Genomic DNA, 17325 nt, shown 5'->3' on the forward strand with positions numbered 1-17325 from the left:
CATGCTGTAAAAATGATGCACATAATTAAAGTCAATGGGGACCAAAACAACACTTCAAAAACATATTTTGTGTTCCAGAGAAGAAAAAAAAAAAAACTAAATAATGACATTTTTAATTTCTGAATGGACTATAGATTTAAAAGCAGCCCCTGCTGTCTATTAATTATAAAATCTGGCTGTATATGTACAAGAATGATCCAAAAACACAGCAATGTCAACTGTGGCTAATATTGTTTTCTGAAAAAAATCCTGAAAGCATTTTCATTTTCACATCTTTTGTACCAGTATAATTCTCATGTTTTTAAAAATGCTGAAAGCACCCCGGGAAACAAACAATTACTGTGTGACCGCAGTTGGACACACACAGTGTGTTATGAAGCGTGTGGGCTGGTCACCAATTCATATGTGCTACTGCACCCTATAATTATTTTCTTTTCCAAAGGTTGCTTTAAAAAATATATGCAAATCACGACAGACAAAAATTGAATGATGATTTAAACATTTTTAAAAGCTCTGCGTACATCCCGTTTCAAGTTCCTCAGTTTCATTTTTAATTTCTTCAGGCTTAATTAGGAAAAATACTGAACACTCTCTGGAAATATCTTGATGTCCTTTAAGTTTTCGCAGCCATAGAAGAACCATTTTGGATTCCCCAAAGGACCTTTCAGTCAAGACTTCCTTCTGTGCATTTGAAAGATTCAATGCATCTTAAAGTGGTCATCGGATGCCTATTTTCCACAAGTTTATATGATTCTTTAGGGTCTTAATGAAAAGTCTGTAACATACTTTGGTTAAAATTTCTCAATGGTAGTGTAAAACAATACCCTTTTACCTTGTCAAACGAGCCGTGCACTGTTTACTTTACCCACATTTAGCCGCTAAATTTGCTAACTAGCATGTTATTAGGAAAGGTGATTGCAAAGATTCTTAAAATAACCCTTATATTCACTTCTGCTGTAAGTGAAGCTGGATCACGAATGATTTGTGCGAACATAGACACATTTATGTAGATCGGGAGGCGCATTCCCTTCACAAACAATCTATTGTGGGAGTGACCTTTGTCTGTGTGATGTCACACAGACGAGAAACTGAGAAAGGCTCGATTTGAAAAAGGGGAAATTATTTTTAGAGATTAACTAAAAAACCACTGGGTGGATTTTTGTCATTATAGAATACAGGTGTACACACACTGCCAACACACATTTATGTTCAAACAACATGAAAAAGTGAACTTTGCATCCGATGACCCCTTTAAAGGCTCTTCACGGAACCATCAATGCCAAAACAGCCTTCATTTTTAAAAGTGTCCTGGGATAGTCGAGTCAACAGGATCAACTATTAAAGGTATAGTTCATCCAAAAATTACAATTCTGTCATCATTTAGTCATTTACTCCCTCTCACGGCTTGGACGTTTTTGCAGAACGTCTCAGTAGAAACAAAGTCAGGTTTGGAAGGACATGAGGGGGAGTAAATAATCCTCAATCACAATTCTTGTTGAAGGAGGGGAGGCTGGGAAAGATCAGTTTGCTCACTCACCTGAAGAAGCCTTTGCAGCCCTCACAGGTCATGGCGTTAAAGTGGTAGCCTGTTGATTTGTCACCGCATACTTGACAAATTTTAGGCTCGTCATCCTCCTCGGTTTCTTCCTCTGAACCACCACCGTGTCCCGAGTCGCCCAGGGGAGAAAGCTCCTCCATTTCTTTACTCATCCTGAGCTGAAGAAAGCACTGCAACAAAAGGCACACGTCACAATACCTCTCACATCCTCTCATTACCACTCGTGACGTCTCTACAAATAATGACTTCAAGTAGAGATGACTTGAATAGTGAATCATAAAATTGAAAATCAACATCCGAAATTATTTTGAAATTTCCTATGACTCCAAAAAAGAAATACGGTGACAGTAATGTATACAAATACCATTAAAAATACAGCATAGTGACCACAATCCTTATTATCACCTCATACTGTACTGCACTGCTGTTAATACCAGTTCCTGCTTTAATCTGAAGCTTTTGCACATCTTCATAATATTTGCACAACCGCAGCATCTGCCTCCGGCACACAATATCCAGATATTTTCATTGCCTCAGTACAGTATGGTAATATTTTGAATTGCCTTGGTCAACTCATTTCACACAAAACACCTTTGTGTCTGTTTAACGTTTGTCATACCTTTGCAAATTCATTCCTTGTATATACATATAAATGCACTACACATTACATAAAAGTTATATATGTATGTATGTATGTGTGTGTGTATACACCCTCTAGAGTACAGAATATAATAAATTTGTACAATGACAAAAAAAGAGCTTAAGGGAAAATAGTAACATCATTTTGTTTTTATATTTAAATTATGGTAATATGGTAAATATTTATACTGAAACAAGAGAGCCATTATAATCTATAAAACAAGGCAGTTGGTATGGATATTACACTTTCCATTTCTGTTAAGAAAAGAAATACTTTATGTTAAATGGTTATATGATTTCAGAAAAACAAAAAAACAAAAAAAAATTCTTGTTCAAATAGATTCACTTGTACATGAGTCATCACTAAATGCCTTTCTCCTTCACTTCTGTTAAGACAATACAATGACAATTTCAACAGTGTATTAAACTTACTAATATCACTTAAATGATTACATCTAAACCACCTTTCCAAACAACCTGTTTGAAGTCTTCAATAATAAAATTACAGTGCATAAATCCTATATCACTCATCACATAAACATTAGACAGTTGTAAGCAGACTGAGTCACTCCCGGCTGTGAATGCAAACGCAAAGCAGAGCAGGCTTTCAGAGTTCAGGAAACATACCCTTTGCATGATCCGTGTAGCGCAGAAATCAAGAGCGTGTCCTCCAGGGCAAGACCTTTATCCTAAATCAGCTATTGAAAGAACACGGCGAATGCACACACGACAATGCCAAACAAAGCTGAAATTACGTGTTGCCATGGTATCCACGTGGGACCACTAAGCATTGGTCAAGTCAGACTCCCTCTCTAAGCCATAACACTGAAGTGCCTGCAGCATAATAGTCTATATGGTTATTCGGTTTGTTGGGTGAAGGTTCCTTTATAATTTTTTTTCTCCCTGGGCATGGGGAGAAAAACACTTTGAGAGAAAAAAATTGATGTCTAATAACAAAATACACTTTTTCTTTCTTTTTCTTCCTATATTTTGAACAATGTATAAAATAAATTTTTTATCATAATGTATGAAACAGCAAATTTTTCTCAAGGATCATGTGACCCTGAAGATAGAAAATCCAGCTTTGCATCAAAGGAATAAATTTTATTTTAAAATATATTCAAATAGAAAACAGCTATTTTAAAGTTGAAGTCCACTTCCAGAACGACAATTTACAGATAATGTACTCACCCCCTTGTCATCCAAGATGTTCATGTCTTTCTTTCTTCAGTCGTAAAGAAATGTTTTTTGAGGAAAACATTTCAGGATATTTCTCCATATAATGGACTGATATGGTGCCCTGAGTCTGAACTTCCAAAATGCAGTTTAAATGTGGCTTCAAACAATACCAACTGCAGTTGTAAACAATCCCAGCCGAGAAAGAAGGGTCTTATCTAGCAAAACGATCGGTTACTTTCATAAAAATAATACAATTTATATACTTTTTAATGTTTTTTTAATGTATTCTGGCTCAGGACAGGCTAGGTCGGTACTTCTGCAGCGATATAGGATGATTTTGAAATGATTTTTGAGGTTGAGGGAGAAAATTTGCTAGATAAGACTCTTCTTGTTTGAACTTCCAAAATACAGTTTTAATGCAATAACTGCATAAATTCTAGATAAATTCTTATCTAGCGAAATGATCGGTTGTTTTCATTAAAAAAATACAATTTATATACTGTTTAATTTCAAATGCTTGTCTCATCTTACTCTGCCTGAACTCTGTTTTTTTCCGGTTCATGACATTTAGGGTAAGCCGAAAAACTCCCATCTCATGTTCTCCCTCAACTTCAAAATCGTCCTATATTGCTGTTTTACCTTTTTTTTGTTAAGGGTGTTTGATCTTTTTTGCATGTTCACTTTGTAAACACTGGGTTGGTACTTCTGCAGTGATGTAGGATGATTTTGAAATGAAAATACGGTTGGAGTTTTTCAACATACCCTAACTGTCTTGAGTCAGAATACAGAGTTCAGGCAGAGCAAGACAAGACGAGCGTTTGAGATTAAAAAGTATTGTATTTTTTTAAATTAAAATAACTGATTGCTTCGCCTTCTTTCTCGACTGGGATCATTTACAACTGCATTTGGGATCGTTTAAAGCTGCATTTAAATTGCATTTTGGAAGTTCAAAAAAAAAAAAAAATTAAAAATCCTGAAATGTTTTCCTCAAAAAAAAAAACATAATTTCTTTATGACTGAAGAAAGAAAGACATGAACATCTTGGATGACAAGGGGGTGAGTATCTGTAAATTGTTGTTCTGGAAGTGGACTTCTCCTTTAATATAAAGCATGTCTCAAACTGGATTATGCACTTGGCCCGCAGCAGCTTACTCTGTGCTCTCCGCTATTTTTCGGATGCACTCGTATTAAACTACTATATAACTACATACACGGTATTGCCACATACCATATTGCTTATAAAGAATGTTTTGATGTATTGTATGAACTCGATATACCACCCAGCCCTAAGGGACAGCTCGCTCAAAAATGAAAATGAACAAAAATTTGAGAGCGGTAACATAAAAGAGGAGTAAATAACGGCTTATTTTCAAATTGTTTATCACTCGAACTATAGCATGGCTTAAGAAAACTATAATATACCACACAATTGGCTACTTTTCGTAATTTGCTTTTAAAAAAAGCAGCTTCAGCATTCTGCTAAACTTCTTCTTTTGTGTTTTCCTTATAGGTTTATAACGACTTGAGGGTGACTAAAGAATAACAGCTTTTTCTTTCACTTCAGCAATCCTCTGCAAAACTGTGACTGTAATATTAATCCTTCACTGTCATCTCATTGATATAACGCAGCTTAACTGCCATTCAGCCTTGACTAGGCTCCTCAGGGTTTATTTTCTGTTGAAATGCACAAATATTTGCTTCCACACTACGGTACACAACCTATTTTGACCTATTTTCTGTTGCCTGGTGCAGATTAAAGTGTTTAAGGACATAAGCATAAAACCTTAATGCTAACAGTTGACGCAGATGAACTGTAAAAGGTCAGTACGAGTTCACTCTCTGGGTCCAAAGAGCAATAACCTGATGGTTAAGTAATGTGCTATTTTCTGAGAGTGTTTTTCTTTGCCTTCGTACAATCTGAATACAGGTTTGTCAGAAATAAGAGGAAGCTCTCAAGTGCTGATTCCTCCCCCCACTGCTCCAATTACCCTGCCTCTTATCCGCTCAATCTCTGCATTAGCAACGCCTCTAGCCTTTCACCGTTCACTTTCCCCGTGATTAACAACACTGTGGACCCACTACCCTCTGGATTGTTTAGGATTTGCATTGTGAAATTCAATTTTGGAACAATAGCTCTGAAAACCTGCAATTCTTCTCCAAATCCCAAATTCATCAAGGTAATGGGTAACGGGGTAAAAAACAAAATTAGTTAATCTGTGGTCATAAGTACACCCTGGGTTCAACTTTCAGGTCATATATACATATTTCTGTGCTTAATTAATATAGTGAACACATGAAACTGGGATGTGAGCATGTCTGGTCCTCAGCTGTGTAAATACATTTTGCTAATGCTCTATTGATCTGTCTTCTTACTACGTCACTGGAAAATGTCACACTGTGCATTGAGAGCATGTAAATTGTTGTCACAAAAAAAAAAAGTAATAACACATTTGTTGATTTGAATGAATGAACCATAAACCAAAACATAAAAATCTTTTTTTCTTCTTCATCAAAATGTATTGTTTCAGCTAATACAGTAAGATAACTCTTCATTTTAGGTCAAAACATCCACATGAGTCTATGAGTCCATCATGTTTAATTCAGTGATACTTACAGTTTTTTTGTAATTAATTGTGGAATTTGATAGCAATAAATTCATGTAGTCTTTAGTAATATATCACTAATGCAAGCATACTTAATTTACATCACTGGACTTCACATATATAGCACTTAATCTAGGTCAAGGACTGTTCATTTGCATGTCTAAAAGTCTTTTTATGCATATATCTTTATTGTTAATCAGTTAGTCAAGTATGCTTCCCTGTATATAATTTTAACCACTGGCTGACAAAGCATATTTAAGTGTTCATTATTCACAGAAACTGTGCACTGATTCACTGATTGAAGCCTTCCAATGAATTTCACGAAACATTTTCTCTGCTCTGATGACGTCATACTATACACCTAAGGACAAAAGGTTCCACTTTTAATAACGGTATTTTTTTTTTTTAAATGTAATACTGGGGTTTAGGAAAAATCATTCCAGGGAATATGAATTTTTATATTTAAGTGCATAATATGCACATTCAAAATGCTGCCAGGGAAAACTACCAGGAAGTTCAAAAATAAGTGCAATTATATAACCAGCTGTCAAACCTATTGAAATTCTTTTGTTGGGGAGGGGGAGGGGGAGAGAGACAGGAAGACAGAATATGAGAGAGAGAGAGAATTGACAGAGAACACTCACTAAAATCACATTAGGGGCAACATTAACAGCCTGCAGTGACATCCAGCTGCTTTAATAAAGTTGAAAATGCACTTAGTCATGTCATTACACATGAAAGGGTTGATACATTATAATTGTAATTTAAACTGGTATTAAAAGTGAAATTTAAGTAATTACACATTTAGCTTTTTTTTTTTTTTTTGCGAACACCCTGCATATTTTGGCCTATTAAATCTAGTAGTTAAGCAAAAGGGTCGTTTGTGTTGTTGTGATGTTTTTTTTTTTTTGTTTTGTTTTTTTTTGGAACACTGCATATTTTGGCCTATTAAATCTAGTAGTTAAGCAAAAGGGTCAGTTGTGTTGTTGTGATTTTTTTGTTTGTTTTATTTTTTATTTTTTTGCGAACACCCTGCATATTTTTGTGATGTAATGCTACATTTCTCCAAATCTGAAGGGGAAACAAACTCATCTACATCTTGGGTGGCCTATGGAGCCCCTAACAGGACATGGTGGTGGAAAAAAAAAAAGTCAGGGTGAGTGGAAAAATTCGGAGTGGGAGGAAAAATATTTTTTCACATTTTTTGGGCTCTGTCGCAAAACTTTTGCATTCCCTCTAGAAACTTTGCGCTTCCCTCACAAAACTTTTGCGTTCTCCCGAAAAGATATTTGCATTCCCTCACAAAACTTTTGCATTCCCTCGCAACAGTATTTGCATTCCCTCACTAAACGTTTGCGTTCTCCCACAAAGATATGTGCATTCCCTCTAGAAACTTTTGCGTTCTCTTTTGCGTAAAAGTAATGTATCACAGACATATCTGATGAATCCTTTCATAAACAAAGTAGGCAGAGTGTAAATAAGAGATTCATTGTGCAGTGTAGAGAGCTTTGTTGATGACAGAACTTTGTGAGATTGCAATGAGAGTGACAGCTTTTAATGATTTTTAAGGGAGTTTGTAAATGAGATATTGATTTAAAACAACAGTTAAATAAACAAGAAGTTAATATTAAGTGACTTACATTGTCTGACTACAACACTATTGCCTGATTTTGCTCCATTTTGTCATCAAAAATAGTTTGAAACAAAATCACAACTGAGCCGCTGCACATCTCCATTCAAACACAGCGGTGTTTTATGAATGAACTTGCATTTTTTAAACAAATCAAGTGAGTCAATGATTCAATATCCCATTCATAAATACAGTCACTTGCTTTATTCCTGAATGAATCAGCCATTCGAACGAATCGAATGAATGATTCAGTATTTAAATTGTGTGACTTGCCCCCACCTACTGGCATTTTTAGTTTCTTTTTTGAAGTATCTTTTCAGTTATTTAAATCATTTTTAATATTTCTGTATTCTTTTTATATTTAAAACTTTAATCCCAACATGAATTTAATTGCACACATGCCATATGAAAATACACCTACAAACCACTTAATTTTGTTAATAGTGATTTCACTTGATTGGAAACGTATTCTTATTCTGTTGTTTATGAGTTTATAATATATAAATTTGACAAAAGAACACTAGGAGCGTCATCAGAGTGGCTTTGTCGTTCCCATGACACTCAGTACATGTATTCATTTTAGTCAACTGCACACGAGAGCATAGTCACTGTTAAGTGTAAAAGCACATATAAATGGTTAAATATATGAATTGACATTGACATGACTGTACTATAGATTACACATAACACATACAACTGAGCCTGTACTGTAGACTAAATAAACTGAAGTTAAAACTAAATAAAGAAATGAATATTAAATATTTTAAAATATGATTATACAATATCTCAATGCCTTTTTTTTTCTCTCAAAATCACTTGATAAATCATTAACACGCTGAGAATGCAGGACAGTTAATCTTCAAAAGAATATTGGACCAATTTAAGTGCCATAATTTTGTTGTGGATGTTGTGTATCATTATTTGAAAGGCAATTTCAGTAATGATATATTTCCTTATGAAAAAGCAACGCTACTGAATGCCCAAACAACACAGCACTGCATTTGACAGCATACAACAGCATATTTAGCTAACTGCAACTAGGTCAACGTGTTAGAAACAGGCCAACAGTACAAACTGCACAAAGCATTCCTGGGATATTAACACCAACTGAAACAAATAGCAAATGCAATTTTTCTTCCTTTTTGTATTTAATTCAACCAGCTGTGATGCAGATTTCACAAGAAAGAATGGAGAATAACAAGAATAATGGAGAATAATGAGAAAGAAATTCAATAGAGAGCTGTACGTCGTCATTTACTTGCCCACATGTTATTTCAAAGCAGTATGACTTTGTTTTTTCAGGGAAGCACACAATATTTCTTTGAAGAATGGAACCAAACTAAATTGGAGTCCATTGTATGGACAACATTTCTTTTTTGTTTTTTTCAAAATATCTTCTTTTATGCTCCAAAGAACCTGTTTCAGAATGACATAAGGGTAAATTTAGGATATTATTAAGGGTGTCACGATCCTCCAAATCCTCGATTCGATTACATTTTCGATTCTAAAGTCACGGTTCGATTCGATTCTCGATTTAAAAAAGAAAAATTTGAAAGCACAAGCTATGCCATTTTAAGACTTTTATGCAATATAATAATATCTGACCTTTGTTCGCAATGTACCACACACTACATTAACAATATAATGTAACAATAACTTATATCTTCAGTCAATTGGAAACTTATACAAAATAACCTGCCATCTAATTTCTCTTTTGTAACTGCAGTTTTCTTCACAGATGAACACGGTATCACCGTAGCGGTGAGATGCGTTCTACTTGGGATTTCGTAGCGCGGTTCTAGCACGCTAATTAAATGCCTAAAACCGGAGTTTTCTACTACTGAATAAGGTCGCATGTCCGCGGCTATAAATACTCCTACCGCGCTTGTAATTGCCTTTGCACGTGTTGAGTTACTTGGAAGTTTTATTCCAAATGAAGACGGGAGAGTAGTTTGTGTTACACTTGTCGGTTTAACAGATAAATCTATGTTTTTGTGGTGCCTGCGGAGATGCCCTGCCATGTTAGTCGTGCTGCCGGTGGAATAATGTGATATACGTACATAGCAGAGCTTGCAAACTGTGTTTTTTTTGTCGACAACACGAACGTTGTCAACATAACTCACTGGAAATCCAAAATACTTCCACACCGGCGACTTCAGTGAAAGAGGAGGGGGGTTCAAGTTCTGTCGACGGGTCTCCTGCGTCTGCAGTTGCCATGCTATCTTTTGGCTGTTTGTTGTAGCTGTTAGATTGACTCGCAGCACTTCAACAAGCGTGTTTTTTTTTTTTTTTCGCTTGGCAAGCCAAGCTGACGTGACATGGGGGCGTGGCAGCATCGACGATTCCATTTTTTGATTCGATAATCGAGATTGAGCATGAATTTCGATCGATTTCGATTTAAAATCGAAATCGTGACACCCTTAGATATTATGGATTAAATTAATTTTATTTGACAATGCAATGTTTACTAATGACTTTAATGAACTGATATGTGAAAGCAATATCACATAAGAATGAATATCAGCACAGCTGTGATTACCTGCAGCTTCCTGCCTACAGTCAAATCATATTCAGAAGCACCCAGAATTCATTGTAAACAAATAAATATTAATAAACACATAAACCGCAGTAAGCACTGAACAACTGCTGTGCTAATGTTAATTGTAATGCAATATTGGGATACCTGCTGCGACTAAATGAGCTTAAGAAATGTGACAATTTATTAGAGTTAAATAATATTGCTTCGGAACACAAAATAAAATAACTGTGCACTAGCACTGCTTTAAAGTTAACCAGCTGCGCAGACGACTGGACTGGACTGGACTGACTAGTGTTTACAACAGTCAAGTTCGGCACAGATTTCACAGCCTCGGGAGTGTATGCACGCGCTGAACATATACAACTGCGGAATGACTGTTTATAGCATGTTGTAATGACAGCAGCCGTTTGTAAATCGATTTATTCGTCTCTTTATCTGACCTTCGAGTCCACGCCTCAAAAGTACAGTATGTTAAAATCCCGTCAAACACGCATCGTGCTGACATTCATTCCTGTAGTTTACAAGCGGCTGCATTTATTTGTGCTGCACGTTCAACAGTTGTTGCGTTGTCACTTCTTGCGATCTACTTTACTTTAGCAGCTAACGTTAAATAAAAATAACTGTACTTACCATGTCATATCAGCAGGACATTCACGTAATGCCTCAACATGACCGTGTCCACCGAGCTCCGACGTGACTCATGACACACCGAGTTTCGCATTTACTGACTTACAGTACTGATTTTAAAGAACGCATAGTACACAAGTGATCGAGCACCAACAGAGACTTACTTCCTGGTTACAGACGTCCTGAGAAGGACACGCTTGACGGAAAAACGAGCAAACATGTCATATGTCCTCGCTATAGACGCGAATGCAGTTGCTTGTTTTCCTAATTTCCAGAACGGTCAAAAGAGCAGACAGTCTGAAAGTCTAGAGGGAAGGGAAATAAAAGAAAACAACCAATCACAGGCGGGGCAAACTGAATGGAGCATTATGCAATTTGTTTATAGAAAATTATGCAACTACTGCTACTGCGGTATAGCCAGTATAGCCAATATCTATTGATATTCCTCAAGTACGCGTTTCACTATTAAACTTATGCCGGTAATTAAGCTTTATCTAATAAAAATACAGGCTTATAATTTTGTTGATCATTTTAGATTTAGTTTTAGTTCTACAACATAAATCACACAGTTGTACAGTTGTAAAGTGCGTTTTTAAAACTGTCAAAATTACCAAAGCAAGCAATTAAGAAATAGCGTGAATAAATAAATACATGAATAAATTACAGTACCAGTCAAAAGTTTTCGAACAGTAAGATTTTTAATGTTTTTTAAGTCTCGTCTGCTCACCAAGCCTGTATTTATTTGATCCAAAATACAGCAAAAGCTGTAATATTGTGAAATATTTGTACTATTTAAAATAACTGCTTTCTATTTGAACGTATTTTAAAATGTAATTTATTCCTGTGATCAAAGCTGAATTTTCAGCATCATTACTCCAGTCTTCAGTGTCACATGATCCTGTTATATGCTGTTCAACAGCGTTGGGGAAAGTTACTTTTAAAAGTAATGCATTACAGTTTTGCGTTACTCCCTGAAAAAGTAACTAATTACGTTACTTAGTTACTTTTAATGGAAAGTAATGTGTTACGTTACTTTTGTGTTATTTTTTTTAAATCTGGGCAGGGCTTGCTTCTTTGTTTTTATTATAAAACAATTGTAATGTAAAAACCCTTTTACACCAAAAGTGAAATTAATTCACCTCAGGCTGAAAAAAAAAAAAAACATTTATGCAGGAGTTCACTCTTCAGCTATAAAAAAAAATGAAGCACAAATGTTAGTTTATCTGAAGTAATTTTTGCTTATTAGTATGGTTGAATTGCATCATTGAAGGTCAGAAGCAAAGGCACAGGTTACTAAAATGGGATTAAATACATAAAAGATATTCGTTTCATTTAACATATTTAATTATTGCAGGGTCCTGCCATATTCTGAGTTTGCATTTCACTGTTTTTATTCATTCTGAGGAATACTGAATCTGTTTTTTGTGAGTGAGATGAATTAATGCATGTTCACATTTAGTCTAGAACTACAGTAACATCATGTTTACTCCCAAATTTCCCAACAGGAGACTTGTCAATCAATAAATGGGGAAAAAAGTAACTGCCGTTACTTATTTGAAAAAAGTAACTCAGATATTTTTTTAGAAATTCAAAAGTAATGCGTTACTTTACTAGTTACTTGAAAAAAGTTATATTATTACGTAACTCGGGTTACTTGTAATGCGTTACCCCCAACACTGCTGTTCAAGATTTTTAAATATAATTATCATCAATATTTAAAACAGTTCAGTACATTTTTTTCATGATTCTTTGAATAGAAAGATCCAAAGATCAGCATTTATCTAAAATAATAAAAGCTTTTGTAACATTATACACTATACCATTCAAAAGCTTGGAGTCAGTGTATATATATATTTTTTTTTCTTTTTTGGAAGAATATTATAGAAATGAATACTTTTACATAGCAAGGATGCCTTAAATTGATCAAAAGTGATGATAAAGGCATTTATAATGTTACAAAAGATTTCTATTTCAGATAAATGCTGTTCTTCTGAACGTTCTATTCATCAAAGAAACCTGAAGAAATCTACTCAGCTGTTTTCAACATAATAGTAATAATAGTTTATAATAATTTTTGAGCAGCAAATTACAGCATTGAAATTACAGAAGTAAATTACATTGTAAAATATATTTACATAGAAAAGGTTGTTTTAAATAGTAAAAATATTTTTTTTTATTTTTTAGAAGAGACTTCTTTAAAAAACATTACAAATCTTACTGTTCAAAAACTTTTGACACTTTTTTTGTGTTATTATAAATAATTTTTAAAAGATAACATAATTTTTAAATTCATTGTCAATAGTGTAGTGATGTATAAAATCACAAACTAAGGCCACAAATCGAACAGTTTCATTTAGTTTGGTCACAGCAAAAGGAGAAAGTGGCAGAGAAAGTACACACTTCATCTTTTACCTTTTATAGTCTTTCTTCACACTGCGTTTAGACAAGTGCAGAATTTGGAATAGCATACTATTACTATTTCTGCCAAAAAAAGTGAAGTTACACAAGACTTCAATTTTTCACACTGAAGATACTGATATTTCCTTTAAGAATGCTAAACTGTTTCCTTTTGCCTGTCTGTTCAGTTAGATGCATGGTGTTCTACGAAGTGGATTATACGGATGATCCAGATATTCAGACAGGTATGACTGTAGGATTGCAATTTGAGCTCTCATCAAGTAAAAGCTTTGAACAGGTTAGGTTCACAAACAATTTAAGTGGTTTAAGAAGGAACAGAAGATCTACAGATCCTCAATTGTGCTAAGCAAAAACAGACTAATAGGCCCGCTAAATCTCCCTCATCATTCTGTCTATCATTTCAGGAGATACAGCCCATTTCTAAGACAGGATCTAATGGAACTAATGGTCACTGAAAATACCACCCAGACTATTACTGGCTATACCTACCTGAAATTGTTCCAAATGATGGTCTTTTATGATTTTTTCCCCCCACAAATGAAAATGAAGATGTCTAAAAGCATTTGCTTTTAAACTACGCTTAAACTTTGCTTTTCGAGTTATCTACAGACTTTGATGTGTTCCATTAGTAAAGTGGAAAAAGTGGCACTTACTGAGAAATTAGATGCTGTTTTTATTGCGTAACCATTAACTTTGGACTCCAGCTGTTCCTTTAAATTTCATTCACTCATTCTGTCTCTACAAGTACGGTATAGAAAAAATCAAATCAAACAAATACAGTTTATAGGACTATTGTAAAAGTCAAGAATTTAATGTTTTGTATTACTGCTCGTAAGCTTAATCTGCATGTTTTCCATTCCCGTTTGGAGTGTCTGCTGTTGGATCACTGGTCAGACTGTTTTGTGTTGGTCCAGGGTCTCTTGGGGTCACAGTTCTGGGAACGGCTTCCTCTACTTGGCTGAGTATGTCATTCAGGACCGCTGAGGAGGCTCTGTCTGATGGAAATGGGGGCTGGGAGACCGCAGAAGATCCAGGGCTGCCACTGATGACTGAACGAGCTGCTTGCAGATGCCTTTTCTGACTCTGGCGAACTAAAAGAGAGGAGTGAAAAGTATGTTTTTAAAGGTTTTCAATTGATGGGCCAATATTGGGTCATATATCTGGTCTGACGGAGTGGCAGACAGAAAAAAAAAAAAACACTTCCAGATGCAAAAATTGGAAATTTATATGCATGGAGATTTGGGGGCACTTAAGGATTCATGCTTTTTTATTTGTATTGCCACCTAGAGTTAAGCAGGTGTTTATGTGCTTGCCTAGGTAACAGTTGGGATTTGGGACAATCCCACCATGTTTGAGGCAATTTACAATACAATTACAGTGCTTTTATGGCAGAAAAACAATGGGAAAAGAAAATAATCAAATCTGTACAACTAAAATGGTTAAATAGAACAGACATGCTGTTTTGGCACAAATTCAGCCAAATTTGGCAGATGCCAACATGGACAGATTGTGTAACATGCCCTTAGCCTCAAACCATGAACAAAGGTCAAAGAAAATATGACTAGATTAAATTTGGGTTTACTTGGAAGACATTATTTATGCCAAAAAGTGGTTTGTGTGAAGAATTATTGGTTGCATACATGTAGTAGTCGTTATATATTTATAAACAATTAAAATAATTTATGATTATTATTAATCAGAATTAATTTCAGTGCTGGGTCACCACTTGATGTCCTGGTTTCTAAAGCAAAACAGTTAACTGTTAGATCACATTAAACGCTGATGCAATAGTAAAAATGTATGTTGTGTAGTTTCAAGTAAAAGCCAGGCTCACAACAGAGTGGGTGTTATGACAGTTTTGAAACTTTTGTTTTATTCTGTTATCTGGTGATGGCCATTATCTGTCCTGTTGAACAGAGAAATGTCACACAAAGACACAAGTTTATGAGCCACAATTATTTAGACTACTTGTTCCTTTCTGATAATTTACATTGCTTTTTGTTCTCTATGAAGGAGTTATGGGTCACAAACCACTTTTAATGTATGGAAAGCTTTGTGTATTTTTGTTCTGCTTTTATGTTCCACAGATGAAAAAACCTCATACAGCATTGTAGAGCATGACAGTGAGTGACTGTAAATTTTTGGTTATTTAAGCTATCTCTAGTAAATCATTAATTTGAATGTAGTATGCAGGATAATTTCTTTTTTCGTTCTCTGTGTAAAGTCATGTGGTCAGAGTCAAGCTGTAGAGCTGAGACAGAGAGTTGTGTGTGCACATACTGCATTTGTATGAACAAGGTCTTTATTACACAGCAAATAATGGGGAAATAGGAAATTAAAACTGATTATGGGAAACAGCAAGGATTGAAAATATAACACAGGCCACATGGCTGCTGTGATTCATACACACACTGTACATATCAAACTCACAGGTTATTAAAATGTCAAGCTTAACAAGCTTGACAGATACGCCCTACTGGTAATGTGACAATTTACAGCATGAAAAGTTCTGCATGAGGCTTTTCAAATCTTGTAAGACGCTCATGGAGAGCATAAGAGAAAGCAGCAAGATGTTTGCATGAATGTCACTATATAAATAAACTCAAGTGCTGTGCTGAACTAGTCTAAAAAACAGTCTTCATTTTCGAATGAACTTTGTTCTCAATGTTTGTGTGCTCAGTAACCTCAGAAACTGGCCATGCTTTTATGCATGATCAGCTTTTATGGCAAAAAAAGGACAGTGTTAACTATTTATCCTCATTTCACTGAAATACAGTTGAAGTCAAAAGTTTACATACACCTTGCAGAATCTGCAAAGTGCTAATTATTTTACCAAAAATAAAAGGGATCATACAAAATGCATGTTATTTTTTATTTAGTACTGACTTGAGTAAGATATTTCACATAAAAGATGTTTACATATAGTCCACAAGAGAAAATAATAGTTGTACTTATAAAAATTACCCTGCTCAAAAGTCCTTAATACTGTGTTGTTACCTGAATGATCCACAGCTGTGTTTTTCAGGTAGGTTCTTTGGTTTTCAGCATTTCTGTGTATTTGAAAGCTTTCCAACAATGATTGTGATTTTGAGATTTTCACACTGAGGACAACTGAGGGACTCATGCAGTTATAACAGAAGGTTCAAACACTAACTGATGCTCCAGAAGGAAAACCAATGCATTAAGAGCCGGGGGGTGTAAACTTTTGAACAGAATGAAGATGTGTACATTTTTCTTATTTTGCCTAAAAATCATATGTATTTTTTCATTTAGTACTGCCCTTCAGAAGCTACAGAAGATACTTACATGTTTCCCAGAAGAAAAAATAAGTAAAATTTACCTTGATCTATGAATTCCAAAAAGTTTTCATCCCCCTTATGCTCTTAATGCATCGTGTTTCCTTCTGGAGCATCAGTGAGCGTTTGAACTTTCTGTAATAGTTGCATATGAGTCCCTTGGTTGTCCTCAGTGTGAAAATCTCAAAATCACAATCATACAGTCATTGTTGGAAAGCTGTCAAATAGAATTATTCATAATAATAATACTACTAATAACAAATATAGCTGCAAGCAGCAATTATGAGGCCAAGCACAATCAGAGGCAAAATAAGGAGCTAAGCATGACAGGGAGCGGCAGACCAACTGCAACGATGAGTAATTAAAGCCATTTTAGGATGATTTTAGTCAAATGCTGAAAAATTATAAATACAACCTCTAGTAATATGATTTAATAGGATATCACTTTTGACCAATAGGAGGCACGGTTATCAAATCAATGTGGTGTGCTCAGTGTAAGGAGACAATGGCACATACAAATTTTGGTGTCAAAATGTCAAAGCTTTGCTGAGATACAGCCTCAGACGTAGTCTGGCATCATGCCTTAAATTTGTTGCGCTGCTATACAAAACAGTTTTGTCTATCAACACAAAATCTGTAACTTTTTGTCAGCACAGTCTGACAAAGACTGAAGACTCAATCTTGGTGAAAATCAGACCAACAGTCGAGGAGGAGTTTGAAAAAGTAGGTTTTCAACATAAATCAAGATGGCAGACAAGAAATTTTGGTATTCATAATTGGTATCTACATTGTCGGCATGACCCGAAGAATATTTAGGGATCAGTTTCATTACAAAA

The 17325-nt window shown here is 35.0% G+C and overlaps 2 protein-coding genes across 3 annotated transcripts in view; both read right to left on the minus strand.

The window, feature by feature from the left end:
• Positions 1-11058, minus strand: part of nr1i2 (nuclear receptor subfamily 1, group I, member 2) — a 26715-nt gene extending 15657 nt beyond the window's left edge. Inside the window, exons 1-2 of the mRNA XM_051118845.1 lie at positions 10779-11058; positions 1538-1728 (exon numbers count right to left, since the gene is read on the minus strand). Of these exons, the coding sequence (XP_050974802.1) occupies positions 1538-1728; positions 10779-10781 (194 nt within the window). The 5' untranslated portion in view covers positions 10782-11058. The remainder of the gene's footprint in view (positions 1-1537; positions 1729-10778) is intronic.
• Positions 10957-17325, minus strand: part of cfap91 (cilia and flagella associated protein 91) — a 22879-nt gene continuing 16510 nt past the window's right edge. The window contains exons 17-18 of one of the 2 annotated variants that reach the window (XR_007828391.1): positions 13847-14284; positions 10957-11080 (exon numbers count right to left, since the gene is read on the minus strand). Coding sequence is in view for 1 of the 2 variants with exons in the window: in XM_051118844.1 (XP_050974801.1) it covers positions 14031-14284 (254 nt within the window). In the remaining variant the exon portion in view is untranslated. Of the gene's footprint in view, positions 11081-13044; positions 14285-17325 lie in introns of those variants that run through there. The other variant, XM_051118844.1, reaches the window with a different exon arrangement.

Source organism: Labeo rohita, chromosome 9, assembly GCF_022985175.1.
Source record: "Labeo rohita strain BAU-BD-2019 chromosome 9, IGBB_LRoh.1.0, whole genome shotgun sequence".
Lineage (NCBI taxonomy): Eukaryota > Metazoa > Chordata > Actinopteri > Cypriniformes > Cyprinidae > Labeo > Labeo rohita.